General features: G+C 40.2%; 1 protein-coding gene across 1 annotated transcript in view; it reads right to left on the bottom strand.

Moving 5' to 3' along the window:
• Positions 1–7,061: 7,061 nt before the first annotated feature.
• Positions 7,062–15,376, bottom strand: part of MALRD1 (MAM and LDL receptor class A domain containing 1) — a 439,697-nt gene continuing 431,382 nt past the window's right edge. Inside the window, exons 39-41 of the mRNA XM_075922485.1 lie at positions 11,801–11,876; positions 9,521–9,586; positions 7,062–7,461 (exon numbers count right to left, since the gene is read on the bottom strand). Coding sequence (XP_075778600.1) covers positions 7,351–7,461; positions 9,521–9,586; positions 11,801–11,876 — 253 coding nt within the window. The 3' untranslated portion in view covers positions 7,062–7,350. The remainder of the gene's footprint in view (positions 7,462–9,520; positions 9,587–11,800; positions 11,877–15,376) is intronic.

Raw genomic sequence — 15,376 nt, 5'->3', positions numbered from 1 at the left:
TTCTGTCTGAACCCCTGTCCCTTCTGGGAGCACAGAACAAATCCTGCCACCCCCCACTGCCCCTCCCAGGCATCAGGGCCCAAAGTTAGGGTTTCTCCGAGGAGCGTGGGTTTTAACTTCCTAACTTTCACACATATAAATCTTCTACTTAGACTGCATAACTGCTTTACATTGATCAGAAAATGGATCCCTAAGGCCATCTAGTCAGCACAAACAGACTTGCTCTGAAATACTACCCTGTGACAAGCTCTGGCCCCAAGAATAAGGAGGGAGGTGGCAGGGGAGGACCTGCCTTTCTCCTCACAGATTCTACCTACACCAACTCAAAGGAGCTGAAGAGGAAGCATGGCCATTTTGCTTTCTAGTGTCAAATGAAATTTCTCCTCTTTATTGTGACCTCCAGCAAAATGTTAATGCTAATAAACCAGTACATAATCCTGTGTCAAGGGTGCAGTCACAAATGCTGTTTTGTTTCCGCTTTTAAATCTGTCACAGCTTTTACCGAGGAAAAAGCTGTACCATTCATTATTGTAAATGCAAAGCTGATGACAACAAAACCCCTCATTGCCTTATACTTGCTTTTTCCATCACATTACTTTTTTATATGCAGCGTGTCTGACAAAACTGTTTCCCTCCCAAAAAAGGCTTCTTCCTCCACCAATATACCTATCATTCCTTACTAGTTATGCTGAAGCAACTCAGGTATCACACAGTATCTGTGTCATGGGGTGTTACAAAGTGAACAGGAGGACTCGGAACTCTAGAACACCTACCATTAGAGCTATGAAATAATAGACTTGTCTGTTTCCTAGAAGCTCTAAAAAATAATTCCCAGTTGACAGCAAAAAGACTCCCCCCCCCCCGACTTTTTAATTAATTTAAAGACATGTTTTGAATCAAACAAAATGTTTCCTTTCACCAGAAACCAAACTTTTTGTTTCAGTGTCAAGATTTACATGTAATTTGCAATCAAAAGAAATTTGAAGGAAGGCACCTGCTGCCAGCAGCTCTGGACTGTGAGAGGGAGCACTCACTTTCAAAACTGCGGTGCAAGCTTCAGATTATGGAATCTGCAATTTCTACAGTATTGCAAGTGAAGTAGGGCCTTATCATGGGTTTTCAGTTTCTGATATTGAAGCATTTAGGGCTCTTTTTCTGAATGGCCTTGATTTGTTTGGTATCAACAGGAGTTCCAAATATATACTGCAGGAGCTATGTAACCCTGAGAGTGCTACCTACTTCCTGAAGTTTATTTATTCCACAATTAATCACATTACATTGAATTGAGCCCCTTTTTTGCAATAAGCCGCAAATCATTAATTCCCTCACAACATTTTATATGAATCATGGTAAGTACTTCAGATACTAATGCAAGTGTAATACACATTTCCAATTGTAATGTAGTACTTATTAATGTCCACTTCTTGTTAAGCTGTTCCTATGAATGCCAAATAGACTATTAATGGTGAGGCTCTTAATATAATGTGGCTAGGTCTTTCTCTGCATAGTCCTTTATTTTTTAATCTTTTGGTATTAAAATATAACAGTGTGGGCTAAAACTTTGTAACTGCAGCTGGTATATACATCATCAAAGCTTGCCACAGGAATGACCCACATGATCTAGAGAAGAAAAATTGGAGATTCCAACGACCAACATTTAAATGTAGAGCTCAAACTGGAGACCAAACCAAAACCAGGTTATTTAACAGAAGAGTTGGTATAACTGCTTTTAAAATACTCTTTAAATTGGTTTGCTGCAACTTCCCAAACACTTGAAAAATGCAACACATATGAAATTACTATTACTTTTCATTGTTTTTATCTATGAACAGTTTCATATCTGTAGGCTAAACACTAAGCTGAGTGAGTGGAAGCTGCATCTTTCCTGCAATATGATCCACAGCGTGGAAAATAGGGTCTCATAAGGAGGCACAAATGCGATGGATGGGAGGGGTAAGGGACCAGCCAGCAGCTGGCAGGACCAAAATCTCTGGAAGGATGCAGGGACAAGCAGAGAGCTCTGGTGTCAGCAGCAGGGGTCCACCCTCCCCAGACTCACAGGCAGTGGCAGCTGAAGAGGAGCTACATGGCTCCTGCTTGTTCTATTCGCCTGGTGTGTCGCTTGAGAGAGGGGCACAGCCGATTCTGTACTCACCAGTGGGAAACAGAGTGATGCAACTGGGGGAGCAGAGTGAGCTGGGGACACACTGATATGCTTCCCCTGCTGCTGATGATGAGTGAGGGGACCATTGCTGGCACTGGGTCACATCTGTTGGGGGAAGAGATGGGGCAGATGTGGAGTAAAGGCAGGGGGTGAAGCAAAGTTGAGGAAGAGGAGGGGAGAGGGTGAAACGAGGGCAGGAAGGCGGCATAGCAGGGGTAGGGAGAGGCAGGAGTTGGAGCAGATGGAAATTGTGCAGCCCTTCCCTTGGCTGGGAGGGAGTCATGTGGCCAGTAGCCCCCCATGCTCCCCTTCACCGGTCACCCCTGCTGGAAAGGATGGCATCATTACTTACAAATTTAAAGAATTTCCAGGGATAACTTGTCTTTAGATTTTTCTTTGGAACACACCTACCTCAGTATGGCATGCACCACTGACTAGCCTCACACAATCACACTGGATCCAAGAGGGAAGTAGAAAAACTCTCTCCCCTATGCTGGTTGACCTTTACCACAGCTCTGAAGCTCTGTGCAAGGACACGAGGCTAGCCTTTGATGTGCAAACATCTGCTTGTGTGCAAAAATGGAAACGACAAACATTACATTAAAACCCCACTGGATTATAGGAAGGTGGGCTTAGTGGTGGGAGGGATGCAAGGGTTAGCCTATCGCTAATGGAGAGCCTAAGGAACTTCTACAGTCTTCTGTCTGTCGCCACATATCATGGGCCCACCATGCTTAGCCATTGCATTTTGGGCAAGTTTTCAAGCTCTCCATCCCTCTGCAAGCAGAGCTGGCTCAGATGCCATATTGTTGTTGAGGCCGCACACTACTTTTCTGTAGCCATATCTAACTTATAGGTGCCTAGAGAATCATTTGAGATTTGCAAAGCCTGAGTTTGGCACTTAGATTCCCTATACTATAATTAGGGGGAGAGAGGCATCTTAGAAAGGAATTCTCACAAGCCAGCAAGCTAGATGGCTCCTTGACTAAGTTAGTGAATGGGAGATGCCAAGCTAAGGGATGTCTACTAAACCCACGCACCTCCTTTTGCTTGGGATCTTCAGCTGCAGCCCTCTCTTGGCATTCAGCACACAGGCCATTTTAGCAAGAAGCCAGGGAGGAGGGGAGAAGGACAAGTTGATATACAGCAGATTCCCACCTGAATACAGGCAGTCCCCCAACTTACGCGGATCCGACTTATGTCGGATCCGCACTTATGAACGGGGCTTTCTCGCCCCGGAGCTCGCAGGCAGCGGCCCCACCACCTCGACCTCCGGGGCGAGAAAAGCAGCTCCCGAGGCCCCTGGTCTTCTGGGGACCGTCTCCAGCAGACCAGGGGCACCGGGAGCAAAGCCGCAGCCGCGACGGGTTCCCGCGCTTCTGAGGCTTTGCTCTGGCAAAGCCTCAGAGGCGCAGGACCGCGCCGCAGCTGCGGCTTTGCTCCCGGTGTCTTTGGTCTGCTGGAGATGGTCCCCAGCAGACCAGGGACACCGGGAGCAAAGCCGCAGCCGCGGCGCGGTCTCGCGCCTCTGAGGCTTTGCCAGAGCAAAGCCTCTGAAGCGCGGGAACCAGCCGTGGCTGCGGCTTTGCTCCCGGTGCTCCCGGTGCAGCTAGTGTGCCCCCCCCCCAGCAGACCAGGCTTTTGTTGTGGACCCTGGGGCAGAGCAGCTGGGGCGCTGCCGGTTGGTCCCGCAGCACCGCTTTGGGCACTACTGGTCCAACCAGGCAGCACCCCAGCTGCTCTGCCCCAGGCGTCCTGATTCAGCCGCTGCTGGTCAGTTTCAGCAGCGGCTGAATCAGGACTCCTGTGGCAGAGCAGCAGGGGTGCTGCTGGGTTGGTCCAGTAGCGCCCGAGGAGCGGCGCTACTGGAGCAACCCAGCAGCACCCCAGCTGCTCTGCCCCAGGCGTCCCCAAGTCAGCTGCTGCTGAAACTGACCAGCGCTGACTACAGGAAGCCCGAGGCAGAGTTGCTCTGCCCCGGGCTTCCTGGAATCAGCCGCTGATCAGTTTCAGCAGCAGCTGACTTGGGGACGCGTGGGGTTCTTAAGTTGATTCTGTATGTAAGTCAGAACTGGCAGTCAGTTTCAGCAGCGGCTGAATCTGGACGCCAGTTCCGACTTACATACAGATTCAACTTAAGAACAAACCTACAGTCCCTATCTTGTACGTAACCCGGGGACTGTCTGTAGTTGCAGATCCCAGTTCATATCCCTTCTTCCCCTTAGATGGAGGGAAGACCTGAAGTAGGGGCTTACTGCAACCTATATGACTACCCTAACCAGTAAGCTAGAGGTTACAAGAGAGATCTTCTTTCTGTTTCCTCTCTAGGCCATTTTGTGTACACATGCCAAGAGGGGCTGATCCAGTGGGAGAAATCTTACCACATGCACTGGACTGGGTGGAGAAATGCCTGTATTTCCCCAGTGTGTGCAGTGCTCTGGGTTGGACCACAGCGTGCATGCCCAGAGAAAGAAACATATGCACTTAGGGTACTCCTACTGCAGAAACTGAGGCACCAAGCAAGTTTTGGCACTTACAGGAGTTGGGGGAAAGCTGAAGCTGTAATTTTGGGAATTCCTGTAACGCTTGATTCTGGGGTTTGTGTCTAAATTGACAGGTGTCTAAATCCAAGAAAGAAGTGCGCGCATGCATGTTATGTGCTGTAGTAAGTATAGAAATCTAATAACTTCACTGCAGTAAGCATCTGAGACATAAGCCCACAAATTGTTCAGTACCCAAATTAACAGAGACATTGTTCTCATCAGTTAACACCAGGATACTGTCCTGAGATTAGATTCTGATCTTTTACACCAGTGTAAATCCAGAGTAATTCTAGTGAAGTATTCCAATGATTACACTGGAATTACTCTAGAATTAGATCAGAAAAACTGGCTTTTTCTGTTTGAAGCAGGGTTGTTGATATGGGGATAACTATGAAATAAACTGAGAAACTATCAGTCTGGCAACAAACTAGAACAGAGTGCTGCCTGAAGATTTGTGTAGCATTTTGATTTTGCTGTCAATATTCCTGTTCATGTGCGTACATACATTAGACTAAGATATAAAGCCATCGGGATATTGTTAACTATCTTCTTCCCAGCAAAGAACCCTCATTTGAGTAAGCAGCTCTAAAAGTGTGACTATGAGATTCTATATTGAATTTAGTCAAAGGCTGCTATTCAGTGGAGAAAAATTGCAGATATTTAACAATGTATATTTCCTTTCTGGCAGTGTTTTTAGATTTTTTTAAAATATGAAAATTGTGGCAAGTGAAAATGAAAATATAATTTTTCTCTTTTTGGTTCTAAGAAGAGACTGTGTAAAGGCAGCTTGCTGCAAAGTTCCAACCAAATTGATGGAAATAGCACTGTCTTGAATACAGTAGTCTGCATATTGCTACTTAGCTGTCAAGCAAAAGGCAGTTATCATTTAGCAGATATAAACGAATCTTTTGTTCCTGGTGCAATATGGATAGTGAAAAATAACTGAAGGTCAGGGAAGATGAAAGAAAAAAAAGTATTTTAAAAGAAAGTGTAAAAAATCATTCTATCTAAATGTAAAATCTGAAGATGATTTAGGTAAAAGTCCCACTTTGGTGTAGAGATAACCTGGGAGAGTGACACATCTCATTTCAGGTGTCGGGAAACAGCTATTGAAAATAAATGACATTCAACAATTCATTCAGTTTCTCCAGTATAGGTGTTTACATCTATGTGCCTCTGTTAAGGATACTAACTGATTAGTTTTGTTATGTTTTTATTACTGATTTTGTTTAGTAAGCGACACTGGGTAAAACTGTATTTGGTAATTTTAATGTTGGCCATTGCTATAACTATTTATATCAATGTAAATTTGTCATCATGTTTAGAGCATGAAGGACTACAACATAAAACAGTGCAGGGTTTCACAACGTTAGCACAATTTTGGAATTAAAGTCAGGCTATGGCAGAATACACGAGAATTCTATAAGGACTAAATCCTGTAAGGTTTCGATCTCTAGATAACACTGAGGGCAATCAATTCTTCTGAAAGCCCAGTAAGCTCAGGAGTTGAAGTTACTCGGCACCTTGTGGGATCAAGCCCCAGTTCTCAAATGCACCAGGCTTGCAAGGGTAGTACAGTACAGCAAATTACTTCCATATTTTGTTCAATAATACAACATATAATTAAGAGGAGAAAGCCTTTACCAACAACTACAGTGTTCTATGGGAATGGTCCCAGACAGTGCTTTGTCTCTTACTTCAAGAATATTTCTCTAAATGAAAAGAATTTTGTCAATTGTATATGTCTATTAGACACTATAGAGGAGGACATATAGCAAAGTTGCGTACATTATAAACATATCAAATCTTCCCCTTGCATAACAGATGATATTTGAAATTAAGAGGCAATCCAATATCAATCCCCAAAATCTCACTTATCATCCAAAATTACACTCAGGTTAGGAGGCCATAGTTATTGACTCTGGTTGGAAACAGCTTATTCAACAAAGAAGCGGGTTTGTTTCAGAGACTAATACCCAGCTTCTATCAACCACTAACCTAAAATCATGAGTAACTCGCGGTTAAAAGCTCAGTGGAAGGATGGTTGAGTAGGTATGCTTTTCAATGTTAATTTTTATGTCTTTGCGGTGTCAAGTATACAACACAGTATGTCAGAACTCTGACTGTTAAAGCCAGTATTTAGACCCAAGACAAAGACATTTATTATAATAATTTTTGGTCTGCCTGTTTCGATGGTACATTAGCTCTCCTGCTTTTCTCTTTGGAACACTAAAACAACTATTTAAATTGCTCTTATGGTTCAAAATTACGGAAATGAGTCATCTTTTCTCAATAATAGTAATACAATTAGAATTAAAAAACCTCAAGAAAATGGTTTTGATTAAATAAAACTTTTTATTAATATACTGGAATTTCAGCTGTTCAAACGTGCAGTGAATTCATAGTTACAGTTGCCTGTCTATTTTTGTACCAAGAGAAATATTACATAGATCTACAATTTCCCATATGTATGGATGGCGTTTTCATGGTAGTGCTATATTTAAAATATAATTATTCTAATTGAGGAATTATTCCACTTTCACTCAAATTACTAAGGCAGTATCGTATAATCACATGCCTTCCACTAAATTTTAGAAACAAAAGCTTCAACCAAAGGACAAAAAATTACATGCAGTATAATTTCTATTTTATATCTACTTTCAAGAAATTGCACAAGTTCTCCATGTCTTCTGTTGCTTTGCCATAAAGAGGATTGGCAAAGGAAGGGGCAGTTGTGTCCTTACTGGAAGCATGCTAGAAGAAAGGCATAAAAATGTCATTTCAACAAGAAGTCCTATATGGAAACAGGTATAAGAATGACAGTAGGCATTCGGATCTCCAAGTAACACGCAATGACACCTGCCTCGGAGACTAGCTGCATGTTCAAACTAAGCCAAATGTTCCTAAACATTTTGGTCCAGATTCTCAGTTGGTGTGAACAAGCATATTCCCCCTGAACTGGATGATCGTGGGCTAGTCAGTTCTCTCTATAAAGGTTTCCCACCTGTGTCTGTCTTGTCTGTATAGACTATAAGCATTTTGGGGCACATTGCCACTATGACACTGTACAGTGCCTAGCACAATAGCAACTCCCAATTCTGATTTGGCCCTCTAGGTGCTACTCTACTACAAATAAATAATAATGATGATGATCTAACTTGTGGAGTACAATTTGCTGCATTGTTATTATATAGGTGCTTTGGTTAAATAACAGATTCAGTATATAAGTACCTAAGTACATTTTGAGCAACAAAATGGCAAATGAAATTTGATGCTGATAAATGTAAAGTAATGCACATTGGAAAAATAATCCCGACTTTACATGCAATATGATGAGAACTAATTTAGCTGTAGCTACTCAAGAGAGAGCTCTTGGAGTCATTGTGGATAGTTTTCTGAAATCATCCACTCAGTGTGCAGAGGCAATCAATAAAGCAAATAGAATGTTAGGAATCATTAAAAAAGGGATAGAGAATAAGACAGTGAGACAGTGACTATCTTATTGTCTCTATATCAATTCATGGTATGCCCACATCTTGAACACTGTGTACAGATGTGGTTGCCTCATCTCAAAAAAGATATATTGGCATTGGAAACAGTTCAGAAAAGTGCAACAAAAATGATAAGGGGTTTGGAATGGGTGCCATATGAAGAGAGATTAAAAAGACTGGGACTTTTCATTTTAGAAAAGAGGAGACTAAGGGGGGAATATGATAGAGATTTATAAAACCATGACTGGTATAGAAAAAGTGAATAAGGAAAAGTTATTTACTTGTTCCCATAACATAAAAACTAGGGGGTCACCAAATGAAATTAATAGTTAGCAGGTTTAAAACAAACAAATGGAAGTTTTCCTTCATGCAGTACACAGTTGATTTTTTGAACACCTTGCCAGAGGATGTGATGACCAGGAGTTTAACAGGGTTCAAAAAAGAACTACATAAATTCATGGAGGGTAGGTACATCAATGGCTATTAGTCAGGACGGGAGGGAATGGTGTCTCTAGCCTCTGTTTATCAGAGGCTGGAAATGGGTGACAAGAGGGGGATCACTTGATGATTACCTGTTCTGTTCACTCCCTCTGGGCCATTTGTCATTGGCCACTGTCAGAACACAGGATACTGGGTTAGATGCAGGAGCGGACTGGCAATCAAAATAGACCTGGGAATGGCCGTCCCCATGACGTCACCCCTGCGTGCCCCATAAGCCCTGTCCCCTTTCCCTGTGTCACGTCCGCCATGCAGCACAAGTGGCAGGTCAGGCTCCATGTGCCGCATACAGCGCGGCCATAGAGCTGCTCAGAGTGTGGGGCAACAACGGCCTGTCACAGGTAGATACAACAGCCCACCGGGAAATTCTAGGTATCCGGCTGGGCCAGTCCGCCCCTGGCTAGATGACCTTTCGTCTGACCCAGTATGACCATTCTTATGTTCTTATTCACTAATGTACTTCTTTTAGAGAGAAAACCCTATAAGAAATCTCCAATAAGGAGATTTGAAAAAACATTTAAATTAGGATTTGCAGCCTAATTCAGAATTTCGGATTAAATTCCATACAACATTGTTTCAATCATTAATCTAGTTAAAAACTAAACACTTTATAGCTAAGTCATCTTCTTACATAGCACTCTGCCTAATTATGCTTAACTGTGGGAAATATGCTTTTCTGTTCTATTTAACAAAAGCAAGTAGAAACAAGGCTAAGTAGAGAAGTAGTTTGTCAATTTGTTAAAAGGAATGCAATAATCTGAGTGAGATTTGAAATACCCTCAGTAGGAATGAACATGGCATTTTGAAAAGAAATTGATACTTACCTCATACTGTGTTTGCCAGGGGGAAACACTGATTTGAACAACTGGCGAGGCAACACACTCAGGAGACTACAATAGAGATATATCAGTTTCAGAGAAACTTAACACAACAGTTTGTGACATTACAGAAACACGCAGCAGAAATATTGTCATCAAATGATACTACTGAGATTTAAAGAAAGCAAGATAAACAACAAGAGTATGTCTAGATTACATGCCTCTGCCGACAGAGGCATGTAAAATAGGCTACCTGACATAATCAATGAAGCCGGGATTTAAATATCCCCGGCTTCATTAAAATAAAAATGGCCGCCGCGCTGTGCCGGCTCAGCTGATCATCGGCACAGTGTGTGAGTCAAGACGCAGATTGGTTGACAAAGGAAGCCTTTGTTGACTGCTCTGTTATACCTCATTTTAGACATACCCCATATGATACAGTTGTAGGGGTAAAAATGTGGCAATGCTAGATCTAAACTGGAACTGTCAGGAAAGTCAGTTGAGCTAAGTTTGTTAAGTACTTAACTGTTGCTTATCTGCAAATTAGTGATACCGTTGCTGTGTGGTTATATTTTCTGATTGGAGATATAAGTCACTTAAACTTAATGTTCTTTAAGCTCTGGGAAAATAGCATAAACTTTGCATTAGGCCTTGCAGAAAAAAATATTGAAAGCACATATCATTCCATTCTTAAAGAAAACAAAAAAGAAAATCCAGTGGTGCACTGAATTTAAATCACAGTACCCAGGGATCTTTCATTCAGTATGAAAATATGTCTTCTGACACCACACTTCTGTTTTTCAACTTGCTATTAAGTGAAGCCTGTCAAGAATCTATTTTAACTGAAATAAAAGTTTCCTAGTAAAATGGACATGATTGTAATGGGAATGTTCCCAACATGCTCTTACAAACCCAAACCTGCAAGTGAATGAATCTGATCTAATGTTTCCAAAATCAGATGTGAGGAACTTTTTATAGAAAATAAATGGCATGTCATTGTTAATCCTGTTCAATACTCTGGTAGAATCTTATATTACTTTCTGAGGAAAGGATAAGAGAAATTTTATTGGCCATGGCATACCTAACCTAATTCTTATAGCTCTGTTAAGAGTACTCTCAAAATGAGGTACAGAAGATGGTTTAAAATTTAATTTGCACCTTTTATTTCCAAGGCAAATGCGTTCTTCATATGTTCTTCAAATGGGTTCTTTTTCATGTTCTTCATATGAGCTATTTTTAAACTAAAAAAAAAGAGTCATAATGCCACAGCAACGTATTCAGTTAATAGGACTGCAGTGGCCTAACTTAGAGCAGAATTTTTGGCCCGCTGTATAATTTGATGCTTGAATCTCTTCTTCTTGAATCTTTACAGCTATATGAAGCTGTTTGATGTATAATTTAATAAGCAATGTTTTATTAGTAGAGTAAACTCAAGCCTAGTCTATGTTATCATGGGCCATCGTTCTAAATTATGCAACTTCAGCTACATGAATAACTTTGCTGAAGTCAATGTACCTTAGATCTACTTACTGCAATGTCTTCTCTGCAGTGATTCAATGGCAGATACTCTTCCACTGACTCCGCCTACGCTCTCATTCTCTGGAGTACTAGAGTTGACAGGTGAGCACTCAGCAGTTGATTTATACTAGATATGATAAATCAACCCCCATTGGATTGATTGCTGCCTGTCGATCCAGCAGGTAGTGCAGACATGTCTTCAGTTATGTTCAGCAAATGGGATAGGTAAAGCAGTTCCAATAGTGATCCGTTCGTCATACTTTTTGCTTACTATAATATTTCATAGCAATGCAAATTGCAACATATTTAAAATATTAGGATGTATAACAGTTTTCACTAAATCCAATCGTTTGCATGCATGTAGCTAAGTGCTGTAGTTTAGCTACTCCTTTATATCTTTAAAGTGCTCTTTAATTTCAGAAGCACAAGGAGAGAGAGCGGCCCAATGAATGCGTACTTGATCTGAACATCTGACCCTAAATAGGCTTACCAAAATAGCTGTTATTCAGGTTTACCAGCCAGAGAATATTAGCTGCAACCAAAAAGACATTCCAAACACTATATTGCATTCCAGTGGGTCTTCTAGTGTAGTGAAAATACAGGGGAGCAGAAATCTTACCTTGACTGTGAATGGCAATGCAGTAGTTTTATCAAACTTATTTTCTTTATTTAAAAACATTCATTTGTTTTCCTGGGCAGCGTGTTTGAACAACACTGTGACTTTGGACTTTCTATTTTGTTAAGTTACATCTATCTACTGCTACTTACCTTTACTTCCCCAGGTGAATTACGATCCTCATATAGTGGGTTAGCAAATGCAGTATTATGGATTTTCTCCTGGGTCCTTAAAAAGACATAGACTATCAAATAGTAAAACTGCTTAAAGCTAGCCAAAAAGATAAAGGGAAAAATTCTTTCCTGTAGTAACTCCACTAAAGTCAATGGAATTACACAGGAGATGAATTTAGCCTACTGGGTTGTGTTCTATCTATGAGCTTAGTGGTTTTTTTAAAAGACAGAAAAATAGAATTATTTAACTTGTTTCTGATAAAAATTAATATATTTCACTTATAATTTCACTTATCCATTGACTTATAGCATGATTTACAAAGTGTTGTGTATGGAAATTTGGTGCTATATGATAGGGCCAAACAAGTAAGTTATAGGTTGTACAGCTTATGCTTTAATGGCACAGCAGGATCAGCCCACAGACATTGCAGTATAATGAGGAAGAGAGTGTCGTGTGTTCTTAGACTTGCATGCTACACAAAACAGATTTTTAATGGAGGAGAGCCTGATGTGAAATAATTAGGAAGCTGTTCCAAGACTAAGAGACAAAGGGAACTGTTGGGGGCAGGGAACAATATGCAGTTATGGACACAGGAAGCCAGGAAAGGGCATAAAGGAGATATGGGCAGGAGGTTTGCTCTGAAAGAACCTCGTCTTGCAAGGTGCCCTAACTACCTTTACTCCCCCTGACTTGTAAATGGAATTGTATGCGTCACTTTTCAGCAGGATGCAACTAGCCAAGTGGACCTTGCAGCTTACTCATCCTTGGGAAGTCCCAGTTACTAATCAGTCTCTTACCTATAAACAAGCAAATTTTCAGCTTTGTAATCAAACTACTCATGATGTTTTTGTGGTATGGTAGAAACGGATTGAAGTAGTATTGCCAGACATTCAAATAAAACAGCTAATAGGCAGGGTAAATAACTATAACAAGAACATAGCATTGCACGTATCGTATTATAAGTTATAACAATGCTACACTGGCAGCAGTATGGGGATAAGATCACTTTCTTTATACTATTGTTTTGCCACTAACCCTTGAGTAATCCAGTATGCATTAGTGTAAAATAAACTGTTCATGGGTAACTATGCATGACTAAATTTTTAAAGGGATTTTGGTGTTTCGCATTCATTAATTAAAAAAAAAATATTGCTCATATTCTCAAATGTCAACTCGTAATATTGAAAGAGATTTTTTTAAATCACCTTCCAAGTAAATAAGCTGTAGTTATACTTTAAAAAAACCTTCATCATCTTATTTTGAGATTACTTAAAAGTAACCAGATTGGATTTTCATTTGTAAAACCCGTCACCTGTGTATGGTGCTTGAATTCGTCAACTGTGGGATGAGATGCTTGCCCGCACAAAGTTGCGCTGGCAAAAATGGATACCAAACTGATGTTGCTTTGCAAATTTGGACCTATATCCTTGAATGTGATCATGGGGTATTATACCTTTGGCTAATTAGGAATACAATGATTGTCAGACTGGAACAGACAGTGATTCATTCACTCCAGCATCGTACTTATGTGGATGCTGCAGAGAGAGGTGTAGAACTACAGTATTTCACAGTTGATGAAAATTCTTCCTTATGTCAGCTGGTTGTCAGTTTAAACCCTAATTTTAAACTGCTTGAAGAGGTTTACTAAATATATTATAAGCGACCTGAGTTAATCTCATTCTTGCAATGCTTGCTGTTACTTGACTTTACTCTAGTTGGAAACAATAGCTCATGGCTGCAGCTGTGAGTTACATGTCCATCCCAAGGTCTCACAATGGAAATTAAGATATGTATCTTGTGTCAGCCCTCTTCAGAAAAGGGTAAACCAAAAATAGTCCAAAATAACCAGTCCATAGGTCATGCTTATAAAACTCAGCCATGTAGAATACTTTGCATATGAAAAGCCAATAAATTTCAGATTAAACAAAACTGGAAAAAGAAGAGATCAAGTAGGGGTTAAAATGCCAAATGGTTGGATTTTTAGGAAAAACAAAAAAAACTGAATGTGAAACAGCTCAGAGAAAATTGAGGGTTTTTTAAAAACATAACTAGAACCTTTTCCACAAAAAGCAAAGGAAAGAATTAATCATCTTGGGTTACACACCAGATTGCATGGGTGATATTTTGCTAAACACAATCCCATGATGGAGCAGCAGTTGTTTCTTTTGTGCAGATTCCACTCACCATAAATTGCACTGTACAGAGATTGGAGAAAGTTGTATTGATCACAAAAACACTTGCCAGTGTTTAAAAGAGATCCTTGAGTGGAATAATGTTTTTTAATGGAAAAGTCAATGTATCTGGATTTAATTGGTTTGGATGTGACAATTCAGAATTCTGACTTCAAAACCAAACATTGTCAGTTTTACCCAGAACACAACACACAATGCAACATCATTTATGTTATAAGAAGAGCATTCCCCCAATTGAATTTACTATACTCATAACCAAAACAGAACTAAACAAAATCACACAGCTATAGGACAGACCAGTCAATTCTAATTATCCTCATCTCTTGAACACATAATTTATAGATGTTTCAAACTGTAAATCTAACAAAGTCTTTGTTCTTAAAATATTTACAAACTTTTTTAGACACAATTTATGTTTGAAAAATATAGTGCATTCATTTTATTCTGCAGAGGAAATGGATGTCAGGGTTCAATCTGGGTAGACTCAAAAGACAGTTATGGTAATTGATTTAGAATTACTGTACCTCTGGGTTTCTTGCTTGATTAGGCTGCTAATATACTGTCTTGGCTATCAAGTTCTGTACTTTATTTCCTTTTCAGTTACTTTTTTTTTTCTACTTTGTGGGGTTTTTTAAGAAAACCTTTGCATCCCTCATTTTGGTGATGTCCAACGCTAAGACTGAGGCAGTGTCTACTTTTTCGGTAAAGGGATGTAAATTAGGCATATCGATATTGCAAATGAAGCCGGGATTTGAATTTCCCACACTTTATTTGCATAATGGCAGCTTTTTTTCGAAATGGAGCTTTCGAAAAAAAATGGCAGTTTAGACGGGGCATTTTCAACAGAACTTTCCCATTTCAAAAGATCCTGTGATCCTCAGGATCTTTGAAGAGTACAAGATCTTTTCGAAACTGGGCATTTCTATCAAAAATGCCCCATCTAAACTGCTATGGATTTTTTTTTATTTCAAAAAAGCCCCATTTCTAAAAAAAGCAGCGGTCACCATTATGCAAATGAAGCACGGGAAATTCAAATCCCAGCTTCATTTGCAAAATTGACGTGCCTAATTTACATCCCTTTATCAAAAAAGGGATGTAGTCTAGATGTAGCCTGAGTGATGTCTTTGTTTTCTCTCTTCCAGTTATTTTGTACTCTTTGTCCTAAGTGTAATAGACATCAGAACTATAATTTATGAATAAAAGAGCAAGAACAAATCAAGATCTTCTTACTGTGTCATTGAGTGTCCTTTCCAGGAAAATGGGGTGGTGGTGGAATTTTCCCCTTTACAAACAAAGTTGTCATTTGGAGTGCTTTCTTAGGCTGATTAATCAGTGTATGTTGAAGAGCTACATGCTTATTGA

This window comes from Pelodiscus sinensis, chromosome 2 (genome assembly GCF_049634645.1).
Source record: "Pelodiscus sinensis isolate JC-2024 chromosome 2, ASM4963464v1, whole genome shotgun sequence".
NCBI classification, from domain to species: Eukaryota; Metazoa; Chordata; order Testudines; family Trionychidae; genus Pelodiscus; species Pelodiscus sinensis.
This window is presented reverse-complemented; position numbering and strand designations above follow the sequence as displayed.